This window comes from Mastigoproctus giganteus, chromosome 9, assembly GCF_048544385.1.
Source record: "Mastigoproctus giganteus isolate SK-2022 chromosome 9, ASM4854438v1, whole genome shotgun sequence".
Classification (NCBI taxonomy): Eukaryota; Metazoa; Arthropoda; class Arachnida; order Uropygi; family Thelyphonidae; genus Mastigoproctus; species Mastigoproctus giganteus.
Genome location: NC_143583.1, coordinates 106587452 through 106614704, shown reverse-complemented (window position 1 = coordinate 106614704; position 27253 = coordinate 106587452). Strand labels below are relative to the sequence as shown.

Here is a 27253-nt window from a genome sequence, read left to right as displayed (position 1 = left end):
TGGTAACTCGTTGTGAAGGATGATCACAATATGAGATATAACTAAAACAATGCTTTTACACTACAGTAAAAGTAGTTTTCGTTTAAGAGCTATTTATGGAGTATCTACACCAACATTTAATAGTATAATTTTAAGCTGTTATAGTATTATGCCTTGTTGCATTTATATTTATTATACTAAAAATTTTTGAACACAGACAGCTTAAAGGCCTCAAAATCAGTGTTGTCCTTTGTGATCAGTTTCTTTTTCTAAAGAAAATAATAAAGTGAATGAAAATGAATAACTTCAAAAAAACCTCTATTCTCTGATAGCTGTGACTATCACAGATTACTGATAATCTTGGCATACTGACTTCAAGCATATCTAAATAATATAATATAAGTTGATCCTCTAAATATTTAAAAGTAAGAGACATACCCTACAAGTTTAGAAACTACTGAGTTATTTAAGCAAAGTAATTTAATGTTAGCATGTGTAATAATACTATATTTTTTTCAGTCTTCTTTGAATTAACATTAACCATATTTTAAAAACTTTTTTTTTTTCTTCCCTTAACTGCAGCTATATAAAATAAGAGCTTGGAAACTTTAATTTCATCAGTTAACTAAAAATTTATCTTCAATTTGTTTATTGGCTAGATTGAGTAAAATTCTTTTGGTGTATTGTGTTGCATAGTTTCACATGAAGATAACATTATTTGAGTGAATTTTTATTGTATACAGGAGCAGATTAAGGTCGGTTGAGGCCCCGGGCGCAGAAGAAAATATTGGGCCCCTTAAAAAAAAGAGAGATAGGGAAAATAAAAATACACGTTAACCAATTTTTTAAATAAATAAAAAATATTATGTACTATTAATGTTTTATTTCCAATAAAATTTGAATATAATATGTATAATATAATTAATAATAGCATAATAATAATCACAAAGGTTTGAACTAATATGTTCAACTAATTTGTTGGGGTTTTGTGTGGGCCCTTCAGAAGTTGGGGCCCAGGGCGTGCGCCCAGTGCACCCGCCGTTAAATCCACCTCTGATTGTATACCACTCTCAGTGAAATTATTCATGTATATTGCTTATCAAATGCATTTTTAGGAAATTTCGTAATGAAGTTCATAAAGTTAAAATCTGAGCATGGAATGAATTAATGATATGAGAATTTTATTTATATTAATAATATTCTCTACCAAATTTCAATAACTCTGATATGAATAGTAATTCTTGTTAATAGAAACAATTGTGCTACCAAACCGCCCAAAATATAATTGGTACCACCGCCAGTTTCGACGTGTACCAACAATTGATGAGTGTGAAATTGGGGATAAGTTGTGTTTCTTTGAGGCACATGAGCAGTTTAAAAGAGACAGGTTTGTATTTTTTTTTTGTGTTTGCCATATAATTAAATATTTATTTATTTAATGTTTTTCTGTAGTAATAAAATTTAATATAATATTGTTTTGTTGGATAATTATATAGAATAATCTCTTGATTTATGAACACTGTATTCCGGAAAAAGTATGCAAAGCATAAGTTCATAGTTGGAAGCAATTTTCCCATAGATATAATGGTAGCATTAGTAGAGGCATATGATGCAAGAAAGCAAGCTTATGCAGCATCAGCCAAAAAAAAAAATAAAAAAAAAAAAACCCTTCCACTTCACCGAAATATCTGTCCAGCTGAGCCTTAAATTTATTTAGGCTATTAACTTCCACAACAAGGGATGGAAGTCTGTTCCACCAACCAACTACCCGCTGCTAAAGGGAAATTTCCGCACATCTATCCTACATCCGTCCTTCCTCAGTTTGAATTTATGCCCTCTCAGGTGATTATTCTGGGCAAGAGGCAGTATCCCACAGCATTGAGCATGCTCAAACCATTCAAGGCTTTGTACACCTCTATCAGATCACCTCGGCGGTGCCTAGTCTCCAGACACTGTAATTTGCAAAACTTAAGCCTTTCTTCGTAAGAGCAACCCTTCGTTCCGTTTACTAACCTTGTTGCCCTTCTTTGTATTCGTTCCAACAGCTCTACATCCTTCTTGAAATGAGGCCTCCAGACCTGTATACAGTACTCAAGGTGCGGCCTGACCATTGCCTTATACAAGGGAATAACCACCTCCCTATCCCTGTTAGAAAAATTCCTGTATATCATTGATAAGACGCCATGAGCTACTCTTGCAGCCCGTCTGCACTGCTCAGAGAACTTCATATGTGCCTGCACAATTATCCCCAGGTCCTTTTCATTCTCTACCACTGTCAGTGTAGTACCACAGAGTTGATATGTTGCTCTGGGGTTGCTGTTTCCCATATGTAGTACTTTACACTTGTCAATGTTAAACTTCATTTGCCACCTCTCAGCCCATCTGCTCAACCTGTCCAGATCCTGTTGCAGTAGCATAGCGTCAGTAGCATCCTTAACAACCCTGCCAACCTTTGTATCGTTTGCAAACTTGGACATTAAGCTTGATATACCATCATCTATATTATTTATAAATACAGAAAACAACAATGGACCCAACACTGAACCCTGAGGGACTCCACTAATAACATTAGTCCACGATGAGCAGTGTCCATTAATTACCACTCTGTCTTCTGCCACTCAACCATCCCTTTATCCATAGCAACAATTTTCCACCAATGCCACACTGCTCCAATTTGTGCAGCAGTCTTCCATGTGCAACAGTATCAAAAGCCTTTCTAAGATCCAAATATATAATATCAAAGTTATTCCCTGCATCCAATTCTTTTGTGACTACATCATAGTATTCAATCATAGTAGGATGCATTCCAAAAAATGAAATTCTCACCCCAAAAATTCACGATGATCAACTGAAAAAAACATAAGATTTAAGTAAAATATATACAATTCGAAAATTGTAGATCTCTTAAAGTACCATTTATAACTGACACAATATAATAGCGTAGCTTAATTTAATTTATTATGGTACTCACCTTTTTATAATGTGCATTGATGTTAGAATAAAATGGATGATAATTTTAAATTTAAGTTAGCGTGAATAAGTTAGGATTTAAAAACAGAATTAAAATATGCGCAAGGAAGTAGAAGTGCATGTCTTCGTCCTTGGTTGTCAACGTTGAAATTGAAACAATTGAAGTTCTTGAATTGGGTTCAATTGAATTGGAACAATTGAAAAACAGAACAATTAATTCTGTTTTTAAATCCTAACTTATTCACGCTAACTTAAATTTAAAATTATCATTCATTTTATTCTAAAATCAATGCAGATTATAAAAAGGTGAGTACCATAATAGCTTAAATTAAGCTATGCTATTATATTGTATAAAATGTATACTTAATATATTATTAAATGTAATTTAAAGTCAAAATGACAGTTGATGGAAAAATTTAAAAAAAAATACATACACATACATATGTAACAACAATATTTAAACTTTTTTAACAATAAGATTTTAAGTAATGTTGTTATTACAATGTACAGTATAGATATATTACATTTGAGGAGGATGGTTGGAGCACAGATGTGCAGAAGTTTGCCTTCAACTATAGTTGGTTGATTGTTGGAACAAACTACCATATGTTGTTGCAGAAGTGAATAGTTTGAATAAATTCAAGAAAGAATAGACAAATTCTTGGAGGGGATAGACTGGTGCGGTGGTGGTTAGCGTGTTTTTTTTTTTTTTTTTTTTCTATTGCTCTGTAAGCTTGCTTTCTTGAATCATTTGCTAATACATAGCTACTCCAGATTTGCTTTGGAGAATCCATCTTTTTTACTTGATTTGACCCTTCTCACTGTCATAGTATAATTAGTAACAAAGAGTTTCTTTGTCTTTTCTGCAAAAACATTTTTACTGTGTACTTTTCACAAAAATAATAAATATATAAATAAAACTATATTAAACTTGAATTTTTTATTTTGAGAATTTCTGTTTATCTTTGTTAAAGAGTTGGCCCTTGAGTGTGCTGTATTGCAAAATAGAAGTAATAGTAATAGCAAATGATGCAAGAAATCAAGCTTATATAGCATCGGCCAAAAAAAAAAAAAAAAAACCGCACTTCACCCATCTGTACTCTCGAAGAATTTGTCCAGTTTTTTCTTGAACCCATCCACTTCCACAACAATGGATGAAAGCCTGTTTTAACCTCCTGGAAGTCTCACCAACATAACACATCCCATAATATGGTAAATGGAACCACGTCACAGAAAACGAGGAATAGGTGTTTTCACTCTGGAAATGATAAAATGTGATTTCTTACCATGAACTTGTACACACCATATATAGTATATATAGTAAGAGTGTAAAATTTTAGCAAGATGCTAAGACATGCCCGGATAGTAGGGGATGTAGGCAGTGGGGATAAACTCATTATTGCAGGGAGGATATGATCGGGCAACAAAATCATGGGCTTGTAACTCACACTTATCCAGAACACCAGGAGGAAAAACACAATTAGAAAGCTCCTTTTTTACCTTAGAAATCTCAAATTGCCTATCACTAATGAAACTGGAATGTATCCATGCGCAGGTAAACAATGTACGAGCAGTACTACGCAAGTGTCCAGGAACATTATAAATTACTGGAATAAGTTACCTTCATGGGTGGTAGAGGCCGACAGTTTGGGGAAATTCAAAGGTCATCTGGATAGTACTTTCGGGTAAGGGAAGCGCATAGGATGATAGGTTTAATTTCCTTTTTATTTATTTTTTATTTTATTTTTTTTATTTATTAATTATTATTATTTAGTTATTTATTTATTTTTTGTTTTTATCATTGTTTTGTTCGGATTTTTTTTTTTTTTTTGGCTGGTGCAGCATAAGCCATAGGCTTTCTTGCACCATGCGGCCGTTACTAATACTAATACTAACATGTGCAGACCCATAATTATTAGCTTGCACACGTCGACTTCCTGAAAGTGAATTTTGTAAAGCATGTACCCACACATTAGACCAGAACATCTAAGAAAGGAAGAGTATTGTTTGTTTCCAGTTCAATAGTAAATTGAATAAAGAGTGAAAGAGAATTGAGATACTGTAGGAATCGAGTTTCTAATCCCTGAGGGACAACAGCGAAGACATCATCGACATACTGACATCAGAGGATTATGGAAACAGGCAAGTTCAAAAATACACCACCTTCAAGTTCCTCCATAGCAATATTAGCTACGACAGAACTGACAGAAGCACCCATGGCTGTATGATCATGCTACCAGTCAAACACAAATTAAGGGTAGTGCAAATGTCATCAGTAGAGAGCGAGGTTCTGCCCTGCATGGTAGTATCCCCATCCAGAAGTTGCCTTGTACAAGCAACAGCCTGTTGCATAGGGCGAGAAGTGAATAGGGAGACCTCATCAAAGGAAACCATGACCTTCCTCTCAGAAATGGTAAAATCCTTAATAATCTGTAAAAAGTGCACACTGCTAGATACAGTACGGTCAGTCCTCCCCAAATATATTGCTAACAGCCTAGCAATATATTTGGAAAATTCATATGTGGGTGTGTTATAACAAGAAACAGTAGGTTGCAGGGGATTACCAGGTTTATGAATCTTTGGGAGTCCATAAAATTGTGGAAGCCGGGAACCCGTCGCATGAAGTTTCCAATGTACATTTTTTGTAATCTTGTTAGAAAGAAACCAGGCATGCACAAGCTTATTGACTTTAGATTCCAACTTCTCCAAAATAACCCCAGGGGCTCACATCTGGTAAGTATGGGCTTGGCACACCCAGGATCCTGAACTCAATATCATCATTCTTCTCTTCCTTGGTGATTCCCTTCTACTTCTCTCTCTCACTGTAACTCAGAAATTTTTTTTTGGCTGGTGCAGCAAAAGCCTCAGGCTTTCTTGCACCATATGGCTAATGATAATAATAATAATATACCTTAATGGGAGAATCCTGTATTTGTTCATGGACCTCACGATCTTGTAAAAGGGAGAAGGCCTTGCACATGTAATTGGATTTATCCATAATAACAGTGTGTTGGCGCTTATCAGTGGGTAAGATTATAATGCTATCATCTTTGCATAAAGAGGTAAGGGCTTCCTGTTGGCAGCGCTTGAGATTGGTAACAGCAGGTCAAACATGTTGTAGGATAGAAGCAATTCTAAAGCAAATTTCATTTGCAGTCTATCTCTTCAGGCAGTTGGCTAAGTGAAGCTTCTGCCCCCATAGACTGTTGAGTGATGGGAGGTTTCCAAGGGAGGATATCATATTTCATGCTGTGAAATATGCTGCCTTCCTGCTCAGATTCAAAAACTGCAAATTATTCCTCGTGTGTAACTCATGAGTATTCCTAACAGAATAAGATTCATGTAACAGACTGTTAAATTTGTTTTGCTGACATGAATGGTAAACCTCCGTCTCATGTATGGCTTGAGAGCATAAAACACAAACAGTAATAGAAAAAGTGTAGGAAGAAATTAAACTTCTTGGCTCCTGCATGAGCCTGGCTTTATTAATGCTAATCCTCTTTAATTCTTGATACACACTGCTGATCCAAAGTTCTCAAACCAAAATTAAAGCAGGCACATCTCATATGGCTCTTTGTATCTAAATCCTCTGGGAATGATGCAGTAAGCTTTGCAGCAGTGGACAAAACTTAAATGTCATCTGTTGTGAGCTTCTGATAAAAACAGCTTCTGCAAACTGACAGTAACACCGTACACATAAGGGACATACATTAGATCAGGGGTGGCCAACGAGTCAATCGCAATCTACCAGTCAATTGCGGATTTAATTTCGGTCGATCACAACGAATTTTAAATATAGTCATCCCTCGATTTGTGCAGTGTAATTTTTGAGATGGTAGCTTGCAACACATTTTGAAGGAAAAAAGTAGATCGCATCACAAATTTAGTAGGCCACTCCTGCATTAGATGAACATTAGAAAACAAACTTTAAGTGTCAGGTTGCATATCACTATAATTTCTTATCACAATCAACAAACTGATTAAGTTAGACTTTATTAAAATAAAATATCCTTAAATGAAATATCCATAAATTAAGCACTAAAACAAAAATAAAACAAGATAAAAGTGTTAACATACAATAAAAGTGTTAAAATAAGGAATAAAATAGTAGCTTTTGGGGCAAGGCATTCCTTCGTCAGCTAGTATATATACACTGGTTAGTATAACATCAGAAGACTAGGCATGATCACTTCCCCATTCTTACTACATTCATTCAAAATGCCATTAAGTACCACTGCCCAAGCCTAGGCTTATATGTGGCATGGTGCTTAACGTCACTTAAACTTGGCTGTTAAAATTATAAACTTTCAATTTAACAATTCAACACAACTAAAATAACTCAAAATATAAACTACGAGAGCTGTTATGCCTCTTGGCTCAAGCCAAGTAAGATAGACATTATGTTCATTGTTAACCTCGCCTATCCCAGTGGACCTGGTTTCCATCCCTGCCACTGGGAGATGGGCTCTGCTGTCCAGCTTTGATATGCTCTCTTTTTTTAAACACAGGATGTATAAACTCATTAAAATAACAAAATCTGTACTTCTCCACAAACATGGCCCATAACACACTCTGCTCAAGGCCACCCAATAATAATTCTAGTTGATTCCTAAGATCAACATACTGGCTGCAATAAAACAGAATGTGTTCTGATGTTTCTTGCTCTCCACAAGTGCAGTTCTGATCTCTCACCAGACCCAACTCATACAGTCTCTTTACGAGCCCATGCCCAGTAAGAAGAAAGGCTGCATATACTCTGAACTGTTGCCAGACTTTCTTTCTTACTTCTATAATATTCGCTTTAGGTAGAAACATATAAGTAACTCTTCCTTTTTCGGATGTTTTCCACCTCATCTGCCATACTTTCAGCATCAGTTCTGACAATATTCTCTTTTTCTCCACTTTAACATCCTGTCTGGTATACGCCTCCCCTCCTCCAGACATGAACTCACACTCAAGACAATCTTCCTTACATTATGCCTTGTATAATATATCAATGCAGATAAAACTATCTGTAGATCATGCTTCGAGCTATTTGTCCTGCCCAAGTCCATTTCAGTTCTTTAGTTTTGATAAGAATATCCTTTATTTGTGTTTGCTGCCTAATCTATGTAATCTACCTGAAATCACCTGGAGAGCATCTGTAGACAGTTCTGCACACTCTAGTGATAGACAAGAGGGCAGATCTTTGGGCCTGCAATATATGCTTCTTTATCAATGAATTATCAATGCCCATTCTTATTGATGACATTTGTACTATTAATTTGTGTTTGACCGGTATTACGATCATATTTAACAACTCTGTTTCGCCAGATCCAAGGCACAGCTATGGGTGCCCCTGTCATTTCCATCAAAGCTAATATTGCTGTGGAGGAACTTGAAGGTTGTGTATTTTTGAACTTACCTGTCCCATCGCCCTCTGGTGTTGGTATGTCAATGATGTCTTTGCTGTTGCCCTCAGGATCAGAACTCGACTCCTCATCATCATCCATTTTTAATCCACTGCAGGATAGCCTCTCCAGCAGCTTTTCAGTTCCTTCTGTTTTGTGCAATTCCCATCCATTTACTACCCATGAACTCATTAATTTCATCTGTCCATCTCCGTTGTTGTCTTCCAGGTTTTCTTTTAGCTCCTCTTGGGTACCATTCTGTTATTTTCTTAGTCCATCTCTCATCATGCTTCGAGCTATTTGTCCTGCCCAAATCCATTTCAGTTCTTTAGTTTTGATAAGAATATCCTTTATTTATGTTTGCTGCCTAATCTATGTTTTTCTCTTCTTATCTAACAGTTTGATTCCTAATATAATTCATTCCATTCTTCACTGTGTAGTTTTCAGCTTCTCTTCCATTCTTTTTGGTGAGTGCCCAAGTTTCACTTCCATACGTATTGGTGGGGAGTATACATTGGTTCATTATTTTATGTTTCAGACAAATTGGGATATTGCTCCTCAGTATGTGACTATATTTTCTGAATGCTATCCATCCAAAATTTAAATCTTTCTCTTGACTTCCAGCCATTTATCATTATTACAGTTAATAACTTGTCCTAGATAAGTATATGAATCCACCTTTTCAATTACTGATCCTTCAATGATTATATCTCTTTCTGTGGCATACTTGTTCATTATTACTTTTGTTTTAGCCATATTCATCTTTCGACTCCTACAGTATCTCTCAATTCTTTTTCATCCTTTATTCAGTTTACTATTGAACTGGAAACAAACAATACTCGTCCTTTCTTAGACGTTCTGGTCCAATGTGTGGGTACAGGTTTTACAACCTCTATCTTTAGGAAGCCTATGTGTGCAGGCCAATTTACTAATTATGGGTCTGTGCATGCTCCTGGACACTTATGAAGTACTGCCCTTACTTTGTTTACCTGTGCCTGGATGCATTCCAGTTCTGTTAGAGATAAGCAATTGGAGATTTCTAAAGTGAGAAAGGAGCTTTCTATTTGTGGTTATCCTCCTGGTTTTCTGGATAAGTGTGAGTTACAAGCCTGCGATTTTGTCACCTGGGGATCAGAAACTTGACTCCTTCAGTATCTCAATTCTCTTTCACCCTTTATTCGGTTTACTATTGAACTTAAAACAATACTCTTCCTTTCTTAGCCGTTTTGGTCCAATGGGTGGGTACAAGTAATATGAAGTTTTATATAACAAGTGTGAAGTGATGTTGAGAAAAATAGGGAGTTAGAGCTTAATTTGGGTGTTTGGGATTTTTCCAATACATGGTACGAAGCAGCTTGATGCCCTTGTCAGTCAGTTTAACCTTGTAGAGATGTTGCAATGCTTGTGGAATAACATTTTTTTCAGCATGGTCAGTGCTTGTTAACAGAAGGGACTGTTTCTATAGAAGAGTTCAAGAACATTTGCTGTTGCTATCGTGGTAATTTTAGGAAAGACAGAAAACTGTTAGATTGGTGGGGGGGAGGGAAAGGTTTCCAGGACTTAAGAGTTTAGTGACAACCATAAGCAGTGGTGGAATTGATTGATGCATTGCTGCTATTTTGAAATGTAATAACTTTAAAGTGGAAAAGAGGAGTTTCATAACCTGCAAAATGGTCCATGGGACCAACTGGTACAGGGTTTGTGTTTAAAAGTTACTAAAATCACAAATAATCCTATATTTACATAACACATTATACACTGATCATAGGAAAATAGTAAACAAATTATGAGTTTTGAAGTATTGGTTAAATTGTCAGATGCAGACATTGTAAGTAGCTATACCTACAGTGTCAGCATGATTGTCACTCTGATATTGGGAATATGAAATTTCAATGTGGAAATTATGTTAAATTAAAAAAAATAAAATCCCTTCACCATTTTAACAAAGATTTCACTATAACAAAAGTATTTCCAGGTCCCAGCCGACTTCACTTAATAATAATGTTATATAAATCTCATTTGAGCAAAATAGTTCTGACAAAAAATTCAGTATAACGAATTATTTTCAAAGTCCATCTATGCCTAAAATGTATTGGGTTACTAAAGTTAAAATTACAAATGACGTTGCGAATGCCTCTCAGTCATAAATACAGTTACATGAGAATTCAATTGAAGAAAGAAATGCAGGTTTTAAAAAATATAGTAAAAGAATTTAGTTTCACTCTCTCTTTATTGTATTATACTGAAAACCAATTCGATAAAGCATACAGGCATCCCCCCCCCCCAAAAAAAGTGGATCATGTGAAATGATGCAGTTACGAGGTGACTGATTTCTAGCAGCAAGGAAAAATGCTCAAATTGAAGAAAACAGTTCACTTATTTGTCAAAATAAAAAATAAAAATCATAGAAGTAGTAACTTAATTTAATTTAGATCAACTTGAATACACTTTTTTATTTTATTTTATTTTTATGTGAACCCCAAACACGAGAGGTATTAGAACCTATAGTACTTAGTACCGTGCTTCGGTTGGAGGTTGAGAAGATGAAAGAAGATATTTGTTGACATTGGACTTGAACTTCTGTAGATTGTAATTTTTGGGAAATATGTATGAAGGAAGGTTGTTCCAGAAAACGGCAGTTGAATGAATAAATGAGGAAGATGAAAAGTTGGTTCTGTGGGTTTGAAGTTGGACAGTAAATGGATGTTGGCTGGTAGCGGCACATGTTCGGACTGTTTTGAAAGAGAGAGCGGGAATTATAGAAGCCAATTCAGAAGAACAGTGCCCATGGAAGTATCTGTAGAAGAGGCATGCAGCAGAAACAGTGCGTCTATGAGAAAGCGAGTGGAAAGACTGTTAGAGATGAATCATTAATTAAACTGTCCTCTTCTGAATGGAATCAAGAAGCCTGAGAGAGGTTTTGGGGGTACCACCCCAGATGTGGGAACAATATTCCATGGCAGGGCGGATTTGCGATTTATACAGAGTGAGCAGCTGTTTGGAAGAAAAGTAACACCGAGAGCGAAAGAGAAAACCAAGTTTTTTAGATTCAGAGGAAGCAATATTTGTAATGTGCTTGTGCCAAGAGAGATTAGAAGTCAGGGTAATCCCCAAAAGAGATATATCATTTTGCCTAGAAATCGGAGTGTCACTAAAGCTAAGCATAGGAGCAGAAGAATCTTTTTTGCGAGATATAAGACAAGACTGAGTTTTAGAAGGGTTGAAATCAACTAAGTTGTCTTTGCCCCACTGGAGAATTACCTGAAGATCTGCATTTAAGGAATTGGTAGCAGATTTTCGAGAAGTTGAAGCTGATTGACAAGGTTTCTCAAAATGGAAAGTGGAATGCAGTGTGCTATCATCAGCAAAACTATGGATAGGATTTCCAGTCAATAGAAGAAGGTCATTAATATACAAGAGGAAAAGAGTGGGGGAAAGAACTGAACCTTGGGGGACACCGGCATTAGCGGAGAAGTTAGAAGACAGAGAGCCATCTACCATCACCCTGAGTGAGCGATCAGAGAGAAAACTGGATAACCAATTACTAAAAACAGTTGGCAAACCATAAGATGGAAGATTGTTTAGAAGACCTTTATGCCAAACACGATTGAAAGCCTTTGAGATGTCAAGAGCAACTACTTGTGTTTCACCGAACCTTTCCATTGAATTAAGTCCATAAATGGGTAACATAAGCCAGAATATCACCAGTGGATCGACACTGACGGAATCCATACTGGTGATCGTTGATCAGACAGAAGGTTTCTAGGTAGTTTAAGAGTTGGCGGTTAATTGATTTCTCCATTACTTTAGAAAGAATAGATGTAATTGCAATGGGACGATAATTGGATGGGAGGGATTTGTCACCCTTTTTAGGAACTGGCTGGATATGAGCAAATTTCCAAGCAGAAGGAAAAACACCTTTGGAATAAGAAAGTGAAAAAAGGCAGCAAAGAATAGGAGTAAGTTCCGGAACACAGGTTTTGAGAACAAGTGGAGAAATACTATCAGGACCTGGAGCTTTCTTAGCATCAAGATTCATCAAAATCCTTCTGATATCCTTTTGACGGAAGACCACAGGAGGCATTGAATGGAGCATTAATACCAAGATCATTAATACATGAGTTGGAAGAAAAATGGGATGCTAGCAGTTCAGCTTTATCCTTGGCTGAAGTGACAACAGAACCATCTGGTTTGGACAGAGGTGGGAGCAGAGATGGGCAAAAGTTGCGGCCGATAGCTTTGGCAGGAGACCAGAATGCTCGGCTACCATTAGGGCAAGAAGCAAGTTTTCTACTCTTAGCCTGTTCAAACTCTAGTTTGGACTGATTAATAACTGCTTTACAATTTTTGCAGAGATTTGGTGTAGGCAGAAAATGAAACTGGAGAATTAGAAACAAGCCAATTACAATATGCAACATTCTTCTCTTGAACAGCCTTAGCACATTTATTGGAAAACCAAGGTTTAGATAAAGGACGAGATTTTAAAGTGGCGTGTGGGATAATGGATTCCATTCCTGCAAGAATAATTTCACTGACACGATCTGAGCAAATGTTGACATCAGAAGTTTTGAAACAGCAATCCGACCAAGGAAAAGAAGAAAAGAAATCTCGCAGGTCATCCCATTTTGCATTCTTGTAATGCCAAACAACATGAGGTTGGGAATAGCCATGAGATAAAGGTTCCAATGGAGAAGAGACAATCACCAAGTTGTGATCTGAAGTGCCTAAAGGACCTCTTACTTCGACCGTGTACTTAGAAGGGTTGTGAGAAAAAGATCAAGCGTATTGGCTGTATGATTAGGATTGTCCGGTATTCTTGTAGGTAAATGAACAATCTATGCTAGGTCATTAGTAATTGCAAAAGCCTCAGCATCTCGACCAGCTGGGTCGGTGTGACCAGAAAACGGAAGCCAGCAGGAGTTGTGAACATTACAATCACCAAGGAAAATTACCTCACTGTTAGGAAAGTTGGACTGCAGAAAGTCAAGTTGCAAAGAGAGGAAGTCAAAGAGCTCCAAGTGATTAGTAGAGTTGGCAGAACGGTAGAGACAACAGATGAATTTGACACAATGAGGTAGAGAGATTTTAAGCCAGAGAAGATCAAAGAGAGGAGATTCCAAATTGCCAAGTCTCTGACAGGGAATATCAGAACGGACATATGCACAAGTACCACCTTGGAGGCGAAAACAATCATACAGCGAATAATTTGGGCATCTGAGATGAGTAGTAGTTGAATCAACCGATAACTGAGATTCTGTCAGAAAAAGTACATGGGGTTTGGCAGACTGCAAGTGGAAATGGACATCAGTGAGATTAAACTGGGATCACGTATATTTGTGAAAATGAACTAGGAAGTGCTTGGGAGGTTTAGATCTTTTTGCAGATAATCTTGCTCTATTAGTTTGACAATTCATGGTGTATTCAATAGTAAGAAAAAGTGGGTAGGACATGCTGTATGGAGTAATGAAATTTTTGGATATGGTGTATACATGGTAAGAATATACCCAGATCCTTGACATAACGTGGCCTCGACAATGCACCCCGCATACACACTAATCGGACTCCCTCTAGTCACTATCTGTAGAGTAGAGGTAGCAAGATTATACACTAGCTGATCCGGAAGCCTCCTAGAGAGTTACCAATAGGTTCGGTCCAGTGTACTAACTAGCGGCCGGCCTGCGAACACCGATTTAGAACTGTACCCTCGAAATGTAAGGAATATTGGATCTCGCCACAATGTTCATCATAACCTAAAAAGTCATCAATCATACTGCATGATGGAAGAGATAGGGAAGGATATTGTACTAATGTTGAATTTTTGCAATTAATTTACAAGAAAAATTTTTAAATATTAAGAACAAAAATTGACACTTTAATGTGTGCAAAGTTATAATGAGTCACATTTATTTCTGAAAGTATGGATTATTAGTCTTACACAATACAGTATTTCTTATAAATACAATATGCTTTTAGAATTATTTTTAATTCTGTAGTATGTGTTTTGTTATTTTATTTATTATTTTTTTAAAAAAATAATATTTTTAGCAATATTCACTATAATTAAATTTTGTTACAACAGAGTGTGCATCATGCACCCAAGAGCTAAGAAATTACTTGTAATGGATTTTACCATATGATGTGTACAGAAAGGATAGAAAATGGCGCTGACTAATTTTATCAATCCTGAATACTGATTAACTTTATCATTCTCAAATAGGAGAGATAATCTTTTCACAACAATTCACATCCATCCCTCAAGACCTCCAGCTAGAGGCCTGGCATATTATGCTACCAGATTTGGTCTTCTCTCATCCCCCGAGTAATGCCGGCTTTCAAGGATTCTTCATGTTGTGGCCTGCTGTCTGAAATCTCATTTCATTTTTTGACTTAAATTGTCTAATCAATTCTATTCCAGACTTCTCTGCTGCTAGATGAGCCAGATGTTATCCCCAACTGCTGCCTCAAAATTGGCAGCTTTTTCTTCCTAACCATCTTTGCAAATCTTTACAACCACACTCTCACTCAACCTTATAATACAACCACACTCTCACTCAACCTTATAATACAACCACACTCTCACTCAACCTTATAATACAACCACACTCTCACTCAACCTTATATAAGTGGAAATGCTACAGAATCACCCCTGTCCCCAAGCCTTCAAAATCACAGGAGCCAAATGACTTTGGGTGTCTGTATTTGCTCCTCTTTACTAAAACATTTAGACAAATTCTCCTGAAACCTTTCTAGACATTAACTGAAATATGTCTTAAACTCATTTACATAACTTGCACAACCTGTTGGAAAAGGTAGCTCTGCATTTCTTCCTTGATATCACTGTTGCCTTCAACTCAGTTGCTGTTGATCCACCGATGTCTCTGATCCAGGCCTATTACTACATCTCAGGATCTCAGCTGAAAGTGGTTCATCAGTTATTTTATGATTGCACTCCTATTTTCTTTAAAAAATCTGCAACCTGTATTCAGAACATTAGCCAAGGCCTGCCTCAAGGAGAAGCCCTCTTGGCATTGTCCTTCACAGCCATATGCTTTCCTTTTCTTTCAAGTCACCCAAGCTTCAGCTGTTGTGCTGATTATTTTCCTGGCTTTTCCAATCCCTTGTGGCAGTGTCAGCCTTTTCATTTCATTGTGTAGGGCTCAACACCTGATTCACAATTTCCTGGATTATAATAAATTGTTTTTGGTTTGCGTGTCCTCTTTCCTACGAGTTAGAATACAATATCAGATCCACTCCGTCTCTTCAGTCTCAACTTTCCAGAATGGACAGATTTAATTATTCATTCATCAGACTCAAGATAGCCACCTCTTCCAATCTTGCCCCTGTTATCTGGATTCACAGAGTGTACAGAGAAAATATTTTAGATTCACTCATATCAAACTTTTTAATTTTTCAGACTTATCTCTAGTTTCATTGAGCTTGTCACATTTAAAATACAATCACTTTGTATTGTAAATGTAACAATACAAAGTAATTGGTGTTTTGTAACTCTGATTACTGGGCAAAGTGACTTCCTTAGCATCTGGAATCTCATCAGTAGCAAATTCTACCCGAGACTGTCAGACAGAGACAGTCTGTCCCTTCAGTCTAAACTCTCCAGAATGGACAGGTTTAAGATAGAAAAGGAAAAGCCAATTAAAACTCTGTGGGAAGTTTTGGAATAGGAGAGAGGAATGAAAGAGGAACACGATTAATAGAATTCACAGAAGCAAAAGGATATGATGAACAGTTTAAAAAAAAAAATGAAAACTCTGTAAACAAACACAAAGAAGTCCAACTGGACTAGTCTTCAATGAAATAGACTTTTTTCTTACCAATAAAAAATATACAATAAAAATCATGAAATCATATGGAAGTGCTAAATAAATTCAACACTGGAAGTGACCAGAGAAAAATAGGCTGGCCAGAGAAAAAAAATCTTGATTAACAACAAATGGGAGAATAACAAGTCTTAAAATCAGTGGAAAAAATTGATTAAAATAGAAAAATTGAACAGTCAAAGAGATTTATAACAAGTCAAATAGATTTATTTACAATAAACTTAAAATGGAATTTAATGAAACAAAATTGAAAAGAATAATATATATATATACACACAGTAGACTCGATTTTCCGGGATAGATGGTAAAAAACAAATCCCGGATAATCGATTTCCTGGTTAATCCAAAAATACAAAAGTCCCCGACATATGTAAGAGATACGTTCCATGACTTCTTACTTCGTCGAGTTTTACGTAACTCGGGAATGACTAATAACATATTGCTACAATATATTATTATTGACAAATCTGAATTCTCCGTGATATTTGTTAATATTCGGCCTTTTTCATACATCCTTATTAGTTTAATTTTCTGATCCAAATCGATGGCTTTCCTTTTGTTGGTAGATTTACTAGTAGCGCTGTCACTTATTCTTGGCACCATGATAACGGTAAAAATGAAATTTTCTGGAAAGAACTTCACAGGGTTAAGGGGAAAACACACTATTATCACCTCACACGAACTTGTTTTACTAAAGCACATTTCTGGAGGTCACTGCCATTAAACAATTTACACCTTCCGGGTTACTGGGCTTTACTATTATTCGTGCATCTAATTATAAACGGGTAGTAAACTCAATCTTATTGCATCTGCGATAATACCGATAGCTGCAATTGTGTGGGTTTTTACGTTATTATGATGAAATGTTATCCCCTTCACTGAAATTTTCAGTCATAAAAAAAAAAAACAAAAAAAAACCATAAATAAATTGTAAGAATCTTCTCTTCTTTCCTGCTTGTTTTTTTGCTTGTTACTCCCTATCTCATTTGTGCATGCCGTGATCGTCGTTATTGATTGCTTATTTTATTTATTTATTATTTTTGTTTGATTTAAATTTTGCAATTCTAAAAAAAAAAATTGAGCGAAAAAAATTTACGTAAATCCATAGTTGCATAAGTCGGGGACTTACTGTATCGAAAAATGTTCAGCAACCTACGTAAAAAAATATGGCGATAGATAAAAAACTTACCATGCACTACTCGTGTGTCCAATACGATGCTTCCTTTTATTTTTTGCGGTGTCTATTTTAAATCTAATAGCTTCCCTTTATTTTTTACGATGTTGCGTATAGTTTGGTCACCAACATTATAATGGTTCCTTAGAGATTTCACAGATGCATCATTTTCAAACTTTTGAATAATTTCAAGTTTTTGTTTAACTGAAAAAACAACTCTTTTGCGTTTACCCATCATTTTCACAATTTCTAAACAAAAAAAAAATATAAATTTACTATAAAAAAATATCGACATCCCTGACATAAATAATGAAACAAATTTTTCCTTTTGTGCCGCAAAGGAACGCAACAATCGACACGATGCACTAAAACAAACTAAGCATTTGGGCTCTCCTTTTTTTTGAGCAGTGGGTGTGAAGAAAGCGAGGACTGCAAGATAATAGGCACACTAATCTCCCAATGATGACTTATAATGCCTCTTGTCGCATATTTACGACTTGCAAAATATCTGTTTATACCTATTCTAGTTATTACTTGAATTTTATGATTTCTGTTTTTTTTTTTTTTTTTTTTTTTAATTTGGAGTCTTGAAGTATCCCGGTTAATCGAGAGTCTGCTGTATATATAAAAATCATTTACTGCCATGCAATAAAGTAAGGGCAATACCCCAATACAGCCAAGGTAGAAAGGGTTTACATAATTTGAGCGAAAATGAAATATAAAATAGGTGAATGTGCTTTAACAAAAGTATAAAATAATAGAAATGTGACAAGCTCAATGAAACTAGAAATAAGTCTGCAAAATTAAAAGTTTGATATGAGTGAATTTAAAATACTTTCTCTGTACATTTTTTGAATCCAGGTATCAGGATCTTGAGTTGTTGGCAAATGAATAATTAACACTGAAATCAACCATTATCATTATGTAAAATTCTTTGCTACTGTTAATTGCATTTTCCATCTATATCACTCTTCATCTATATGACTTGTGTTTGGGGCATAAATGTTTTATTTGATTATACAATGCTCTTGTTGATATTTTATTAATAAATGTTATCTAATTCTTTTGTGATTTATTTATTAGGAAGCCCACTCTGTTTGTATAGTTGCTCTCGCATTCACTGTGATAAAATTAATGGCCATTCTGCAATATCAAAAGGATAAAGTTGGCGGCCATAGCTGTTGTGACAGTCCATGTCCCATTTTATCTCCTTCAACTCTTTCATCAATTCATAGGACTCCCAAGGTTCCTACTGTACTTCCCCCTGCAAGGGAAACCACTACTTCATGCTGCTTCCTTCACCCATGACAAGAATGTAAGGTTGGACTTCTGGGGTTTACTTAACTACCCATAGCTGAAACTTATTCCAGCAATTAACAACCCACTGGTTAACCAAAAAACTGGAAGAATCCAGTATATAATCCTTCCCCTTAGTTCAAATTTATGCTTCTTTTTATGGCATCATTCAACTTAAAAATTGTCACCTTCTCTTATTTCTCTACCCCTCTAAGATACTTAGTTGAACTCTGACTGGCATATTCAAAATCTCTCTTCATGTGGGTGCCCTTTTTCTGATATTATCGAGCTCGTTTCTGTCTTTGGATCTTTTCACGATGCTTAGGGTCTTTTTTTTTTTTTTTTTTAAGTGTAAATTTCATAACTGGTCACAGTATTTCAAGTGTAGTCTCACTGCTGCCGTATACAGTGGAATTATAACTTTCCTGTCTCTTCAGTTGACAACACCACAGGACCTCCTTTCGGCCATTATGCTCCACCCAAAGAGTTTCATGTTTGATTATGTTGTAATCCCCAAATTCCCTTATTTCTCAGCAGTTAATAATTAAATCCCTTGCAAATGTATGTTATTTTCACATCCAGAAACCTGCACATGAACTTGGAGTTGCCAACTTTTGGATCTAACCTAGTATGACGTGTAAAAATTTGAACACAGGTTAATGTAGAACATACAGGCAATATGTACACCCACATTTTTCCATTTCTTTACATGATTATTTTTTTTTTTATTTATTTTTTTTTTATTAAGTATATTATTTTATTCTTATTTATTCATTTACTCCTGGGGCCAGTGGTCAGAATTTAAAAACAGGAAACCCAGGCACATTATATAACATTAAATAAAATGAAAATAAACAAAATAAATAATGTAGGGAAAAAATAGTCTGAATTTGCGATGACTCGGTACGTTGAAATGACTCCCATGTGATCAACAATGAGTTAAGTGCACTGAAATCTATCTTTAGTATAAGTGATTAACTATTTCAATTTTTTTTAATTGTATTTATTTGGTTCAATTTATAAAGTGATTGCTTTTAGGATACTTATATACAGCAGACTCTTGATTTACCGGGATCGGATTAACTGGGACAGTTCAAGACTCCAAATTGAAAAAAAATAATAATAAAAAAAATCGACCAGAAATCATAAAATTCAAGTAATAGCTAGAATGAGTATAAACAGATGTTTTGCAAGTAGTAAATAAGCAATAAGAAGCGGTGTTATAAGTCGTCATTGAGAGATAATGTACCTATTATCTTGCAACCCCTGCTGTCTTCACACCCATCATTCATGGACATTGTAAAAAATAAAGGGAAGCATCATATTGGACACGCAAGTAGTATGTGGTAAGTTTTTTTGTTTATCTATCGCCATACTTTTTACATAGGTTAGTAGTAATAGTAATAGAGGCATATGATGCAAGAAAGCAAGCTTATGAGCATCAGCCAAAAAAAAATTCACACAACCATCCCCTCTAAATGTTTGTCCAGTTCCTCCTCGAATTTATTTAAGATATCAACTTCCATACTGACAGATGGAAGTTTGTTCCAGCAATTAAACACATGCTGGCTAAAGACAAATTTACGCACATCTGTTCTACAACTGCCTTTCCTCAATTTGAATTTATGTCCCCTTAGGTTCGTAATCTGAGCAAGTGGAAGAAACCCATCAGAATTCAGCATGCTCAACCAATTCAAGGCCTCATACACCTCAATCAGATCACCTCACAGGTGCCTGGTCTCCAGCCACTGCAGTTTGCAGAACTTAAGCCTCCCTTGTTAAGAGGATCCCTTCATTCCTCTCACCAATCTTGTAGCCCTTCTCTGTACATGCTCAAGCAAATCTACATCCTTCCTAAAATGAGGCTTCCAGACCTGTATGCAGTACTCAAGGTGTGTGGCATGACCATTGCCTTATACAAAGGGATAATCATCTCCTTATCCCTTCTAGCAAAATTGCTCTATATCATTGACAAAACCCCATGACCTGCTCTTGCAGCCCTATCTGCATTGCTCAGAAAACTTCATATCTGACTGGACAATTACTTCCAGGTCTTTTTCATTTTCTACAACACTAAATGTATTACCACACAGTTGGTACGTTCCTCTGGGGTTACTTCTACCCATATGCAGTACTTTGCATTTGTCAATGTTAAACTTCAGTTGCCACTTTTCAGCCCATCTGCCCAAATTTTCTAGATCCTGTTGCAGTAGCACACTGCCATTACTGCCATTAACAACCCTACCAACTTTTGTATCATCTGCAAACTTTGACACTAAGTGTGATATACCTTCATCAATATCATTGATAAATATACAAAACAACAGTGGGCCCAACACCGAACCCTGTGGAACTGCTCTAATAACATTAGTCCATAAAGAGCAGCATCCATTGATTACCACCTTCTGTCTTCTCCCACTCAACCACCCTTTTATTCATTGTAGCAACTTACCCTTAATACCATTCTGCTCCAATTTGTACAGTAGTCTTCCATGCAAACAGTGTCAAAAGCTTTCCTGGAATCCAAGTACAGTCCATTCCAGTTATTTGGGACACATCGGGACTAGTGCATTTTGGCCTTTTAAGCGGTTGCCCCAATTATCCGAAGTTTCACATAAATAGCTAAAAACACAATGGACCCCCTCTTTACAATTGGTTCACTGTACAATCAAATCACGTTATGACAAACTCATCATAGTAAAGTACCATTCACTATATGATGTAGTAAGCACTGGTCATTGATCACGTTTGTGAATTGGATTTTAATTCTATTAAACAGCGATTCTAATTAGAGAAAATAGGAGGAATATTATTCACAGGCTATAAAAGTAAAGATATATTAAGCACAAATTTGCCCTTTATTACCTTACCAATTAAAAAATTAAATGATACATGAAAATCGGAAGAATATAAGTGATAATCGGAATAATTAATGTGTACTATAATATGGACATACTAACTAGTTGACATTTGTGGGTGGGGGTTAAAATTTAAAACAGTAAAAAGATAAGCAATCAATAACAAAGAACACAGCACACACAAATTGCAAGTAACACACGATACGCGCAAGTGAGAACGGAGTAATGAGTTACAAAGCTTTAAAAATAGGAATGAAGAGAAGATCTGAAAATTAATTTTTTTATATGATTGAAGATTTCATGGAAATGTAAACACATTTCACCATAATAACCCACCGAATTCCAGCTGTCGGTATTATCGCAAATTCAGTAAGATTGAGCTTACTGTCCGTTTATGATAGATTTCACTAACAGAAAAGCCCAATAAACAGGTGACTGCTAATTGTTTTTATTTTTTTATGGTTGTGACCTCCAGAATTTCGACCGAGCCTCGTGGTACCGTCGGAGACAATAGAGTAATCTCCAGTGCTGCGGTCTCCTGCCCTTCACTGATTAAACGGCATGCTGTCCCAATTAAGTGAAGCAAACCCTGGCTATTTTCTCAATTGGGTTCTGTTTTTTAAGATTTGGCCCAAATAAACAGCTGTCCCGATTAACCAGTGGCCCAAATAACCGGAATCCACTGTATATGATATCAAAATTATTTTTTGCATCCAGTTCCTTTATAACCTCATCATAGTATCCAATCAAATTTGTCAGATGAAACTTTCCCTTAACAAACCCATGCTGTGTCTGAATTACTGCAGTCTTGTCTAGATGATCCTACAATGCATCTTTAACCAGTGACTCCATTATTTTACCTGGAACAGAAGTTAAACTAACTGGTCTGTAATTACTCGTGTCACTCTTCAATCCCGCTTTGTGAATTGGGGATACATTTTGCACATCTCCAGTCCGTGGGGACCATCCCTGAGTCCAAGGATGCTCTCATAATTATGGCTAAGGGTTTGTTTAGCCACCTTCCTTTGCCACCTCCTTTAATATAACTGGATAGATTTCATCCACCCAGGCACCTTTCTTATGTTTAATTTCAACAGTTTCTCCTCTACTTTGCTGTCAGTTATTACAAAATCATTAAGCACCTTGCTACAATTTATAACCTTCTGGCATTTTCTTTCCTTAATAACTCCTCATGTGTGAATGTAGATGCAAAATACTCTTTAGTTTGTTTGCTATCTGAGCAGGGTCATCAACAGTCAAACCATCGATATCAAATGGACCAATCTGATTCATCCCCTTCCTTTTAGAGTTTATATAAGTAAAGAAATCCTTGCTGCTTTTCTTAGCATCCTTTGCCCAAGATTTATCTTAATGAGCATTCGCTTGCCTAATTTCCTTTGTAACTTGATTACAGACTAGCTTATATCTTCCATAGGCTTCTGTGTTGCCTGATAATTTATATGCATCTAGTACATTTTTCTTCTCTGCCACGAGTCTCATTAAGTTGCTGAACATTTTTTGATACAGTAAGTCCCCGACTTACGCAACTTAAATTTTTTTCACACCCAATTTTTTTTTTTTTTAGGATTGTAAAATTTAAAACAAACAAAAAAAAATAATAAGCAATCAATAACGACAATCATGGCATGCACAAATTGCACAAGTGAGATACGGAGTAACAAGCAAAAAAATAGAAAAGAAGAGAAGAAATTTTTAAAAAAATAAGTTTTTTTTATATGACTGAAGATTTCACTGAAGGAGACACACATTTCACCATAATAACATAAAAACCCACAGAATTCCAGCTATTGGTATTATCACAAATGCAATAAGATTGAGTTTACTACCCATTTATAATTAGATGCACGAACAGAAAAGCCCAGTAAATCGGAAAGTGCAAATTGTTTTATGATAGTGACCTCCAGGAATGTGCTTTAGTAAAATGTGAGTTGTGTGGGGTGATTAATAGTGAGTTTTTGCCTTAATCCTGTGAAGTTCTTTACAGAAAATTTCATTTTGATCATTATCATGGTGCCGACTAAGAGTGATAGCACTACAAGTAAATCTACCAACAAAAAGAACGCCATCGATTTGGATCAGAAAATTAAAATAATAAGGATGTATGAAAATGGTCAAACATTAACAAGTATTGCGTCGAATTCAGATTCATCAATAATAATACAGTAGCAATATGTTATTAGTCATTATTGAGTTACAGAAAACTCAGCTTACATAAGAAGTCCTGGAATGTATCTCTTACGTATGTCGGGGGCTTTTGTATTTTTGAGTTAACCGGGAAATCGATTATCCAAGATTGTTTTTTTACCATCTATCCCGGAAAATCGAGAGTCTAGTGTACTTGTATTATATTATCTGTAATATGAAAGCTTGATTATCCAGAATAGCTGGGAAATAGAATCTTCTGGTTATCTGCATAAGCTAGTTATCTAAATTTTGTAAATACTGTTCAATATAAGTCTTAATAAAATATTTCACTAGCAAAAACATTATTAGCAGGTTATGTTAGTACACTTGGAGTTTTGTGCCAATGCAGGTATAGTAAAGTAATATGATTTTTCATATTACACTGCAACCATGATATAATGCAACTTTTCCATTCAAATACTTCAAAACGTATTATGAAAAAATATTACTGTGTTCAAAGAACTAACAATTTCCTATTGGAAACTTGAAAAAGTAAATACTGTTTATACTCGTACCTACTGTACATCCTACTGCCATATTTCCAAGAGGGGAAATTTGCTAAAAATTGGCTATATATTTTTTGCTTCAATGTATTCATTTGCACAGTAACTTTTGTAAACAACAAGACTCATCACAGATTAATTACTGTAGACACCCAGTTTCTGCACTCAGCTAGAGATGCAATAAAAGAGTACAGTATATCAGTGAAACACTAATTACAAACAGCTACTTCTGAAGGGGAATAACAGTTAATGCATTACATTAATACTAATGCAACTAATGAGTTGCAAAATAAATTTTTGTGAACACCACCACATGACATCCTTTCTTCGATTAGACCCCTCGACGTGGGCACCTGTACGCGGTGAGGGGACCTCCCAGTGACGCTGCTGAACTTCCAGACTAGCATCACTGGGATCCAACACCCACAGCCCAGGTTCCAGGCTTACATCAATGGAATCCGGCGTGTTTGCCGTGCGCTGCGACCCATGGAAATTCGGAAAGAGGGATCCTGGTGGTTGAGGGGCCCAGCTTCAATACACCACTTTGGCCCCTGCTTCGACAAGACGGGTGGTCCTGGAAGGCTCGGCTAGTAGGCTCGCCTGCAAGGGTCAACCGTGACAATGCCACGCCCCTACCCTCATGGTCTGAGGGACAGGATTCAGGCTGGCGGCGGTGCGGGTATAGTGTCTGGGTAGCCCTGGCGTCCCACTCCCGAGCGCATTTATTGCATGCCGGGTAGTGGGCATCCCTTTGGGCTCCGTGGTGGGTGGGGAGCCCGGGCACTGAACAATTTAAAAATCTTCATGAATCCTGATAAACATATTCCTTCAGGGGCCCCAACCCGGTCCCTATCTGAAAATACAGACTTAGAGGCAGATAGCATTATTGCTACAAAGAGGCAGCGAACTGAAACATCATCAGGGCCTGTCCCAAGATTTTTAATTATACACTCTACCACCGAAAAACCGATTGGCAAAATGTCACCCTTCTTCATACAGAAAGGGTTAGATGGGTTAGCAGGGTCACCCAAATCAGTTAAGAGGCTCCGTTCTGGAGACCTCTTAATTGAAACCAAAACTGACAGGCAGTCTGAGCAGCTACTCCGTGCAACATCAATCGGAGGAATACCCATAACAGTGACACCACACAGAACACTCAATTCATTGAGAGGTGTCATTTCGGAATGGGACCTTCTCGACGTAACTGAGGAGGAAATCTGCTTAGAATTGAAACCACAAGGAGTTACTGCCGTCAAGAGAATTACTGCGCGAAGGGATGGAAAAATTGTTAAAACCAGGAGCGTTATCCTGACTTTTAACTCTCCTAAACCTCCTGATGAGATTAAAGCTGGATACATCAACTGTTCAGTGCGTCCATACGTTCCGAACCCTTTATGGTGTTTCAAATGCCAGAAGTATGGACATTCTCAAATGGCCTGCCGTGGAGTCCTTGCATGCGCTTGATGCGGTGCAAAGGACCACGAAACAACAGCATGTTCAGCCGCAAAACCCACCTGTATTAACTGTGAAGGCGAACACCCGGCCTATTCACGAGCATGCCAGAGGTGGAAAGAAGAAAAAGAAATTCAACGGCTGAAGGCAGAGCTAAATATATCATACCAGGTGGCAAGGAAATCGGTCAAACCCCTGAATATCAACAAACCTACCTACGCCCAGAAGGTAGCAGGGAGATGTTCCGTCGGAACTCAGACGGACATGACCATTCCTCCAAAGGAGTCTTTCACTCCCATCGCGCGGTATCTCTTAAGTTCTCAAAAACCTGCACAAAAGGACCAATCAGCTGCCACTCCTATATCAGTACCTCCTAATGCTCCACAAATAACAAACGTAATTATGAAAGAAAAGAATAAGAAAGGGGAAGTCCCCCCTCTTACCCAAGAAAAGATGGATGTCGAGCAGAAGGAGGTACCCGAAGATTCAGTCTTGGAACTCTTTGCAGAGGAGGAAATGGACACGGGACAGCATCCATTCTTCCCCAAAAAAGATAAATCCAAGACTGATAAAAGTAAGCCCTCAGCACCTCGGAAGCCGCCTGATGGACCCACCAAGCCAAAATAATGGCTAAATTCCTACAATGGAATTGTCGTGGATTCCGGCGAAATATTGATGACATCAAGGCCCTCCTGCAAAAGCACGAGCCAGTTTGCTTTTGCTTGCAGGAGACATATCTAAAGGCAAATGATGATCCCACCATGCACAACATCACAGTTTTTCGAAAGGATAGAATTGCAGATGGCTCTGTACACGGGGGAGTGGCTATCCTTGTGGGTAACCAGACCCCAGTGCAGCCCTTGCTAATTACAACCAGCATAGAGGCTGTTGCAATTCGCCTTTCAGTGGGATTTTTATTAACTGTGTGCTCCATTTATTTGCCACCTGGGACTGACATCTCCCAGGCAGACCTTGATGATCTTCTAATGCAGCTGCCTCCCCCTTTCTTACTTCTCAGGGATTTTAACGGACATAACACCCTGTGGGGTAGTGCTAACATCAACGGAAGGGGAAGAGCCATAGAGCGTATGCTCAATGACAATGATCTTTCCCTTCTAAATACTGGAACAAACACCTTCTTCCACATGCCTACCCGTACTTTTTCTGCCATTGATCTCCCTATCTGCTCCCCTTCTCTACTCCCTTCACTCACTTGGGAAGTGGAGGAGAATCCATACGGAAGTGATCACTTCCCTGTGATAACCTCGTTACACAGCGGGAGATCATGTCTTCCCTTCAGGTTACCACGGTGGAAGATTGATCAGGCTGACTGGACTGCCTTCCAACATCAGGCAAATTTTGATCTTAGCACAGTCAGTCAAGAGCCTATCAATGATGCAGTTAAGTACATCACAGAAAATATTGTCCAAGCAGCTGCGAATGCTGTTCCAAAAACATCTGCCCGGTTTCCACCATTTCCCAAACCTTGGTGGAATTCACAATGCACAGCAGCAAAAAAGGCTCAAAACAAAGCGTGGGGGATATTCCGCCGATATCCTACCACGAACAACCTTATAGCCTTCAAACG

General features: G+C 37.0%; 1 protein-coding gene across 1 annotated transcript in view; it reads left to right on the top strand.

Moving 5' to 3' along the window:
• ND-PDSW (NADH dehydrogenase (ubiquinone) PDSW subunit) overlaps positions 1–27253 on the top strand; it is a 95267-nt gene that overhangs the window by 29286 nt on the left and 38728 nt on the right. Inside the window, exon 2 of the mRNA XM_090381117.1 lies at positions 1231–1366. Coding sequence (XP_090237243.1) covers positions 1231–1366 — 136 coding nt within the window. The remainder of the gene's footprint in view (positions 1–1230; positions 1367–27253) is intronic.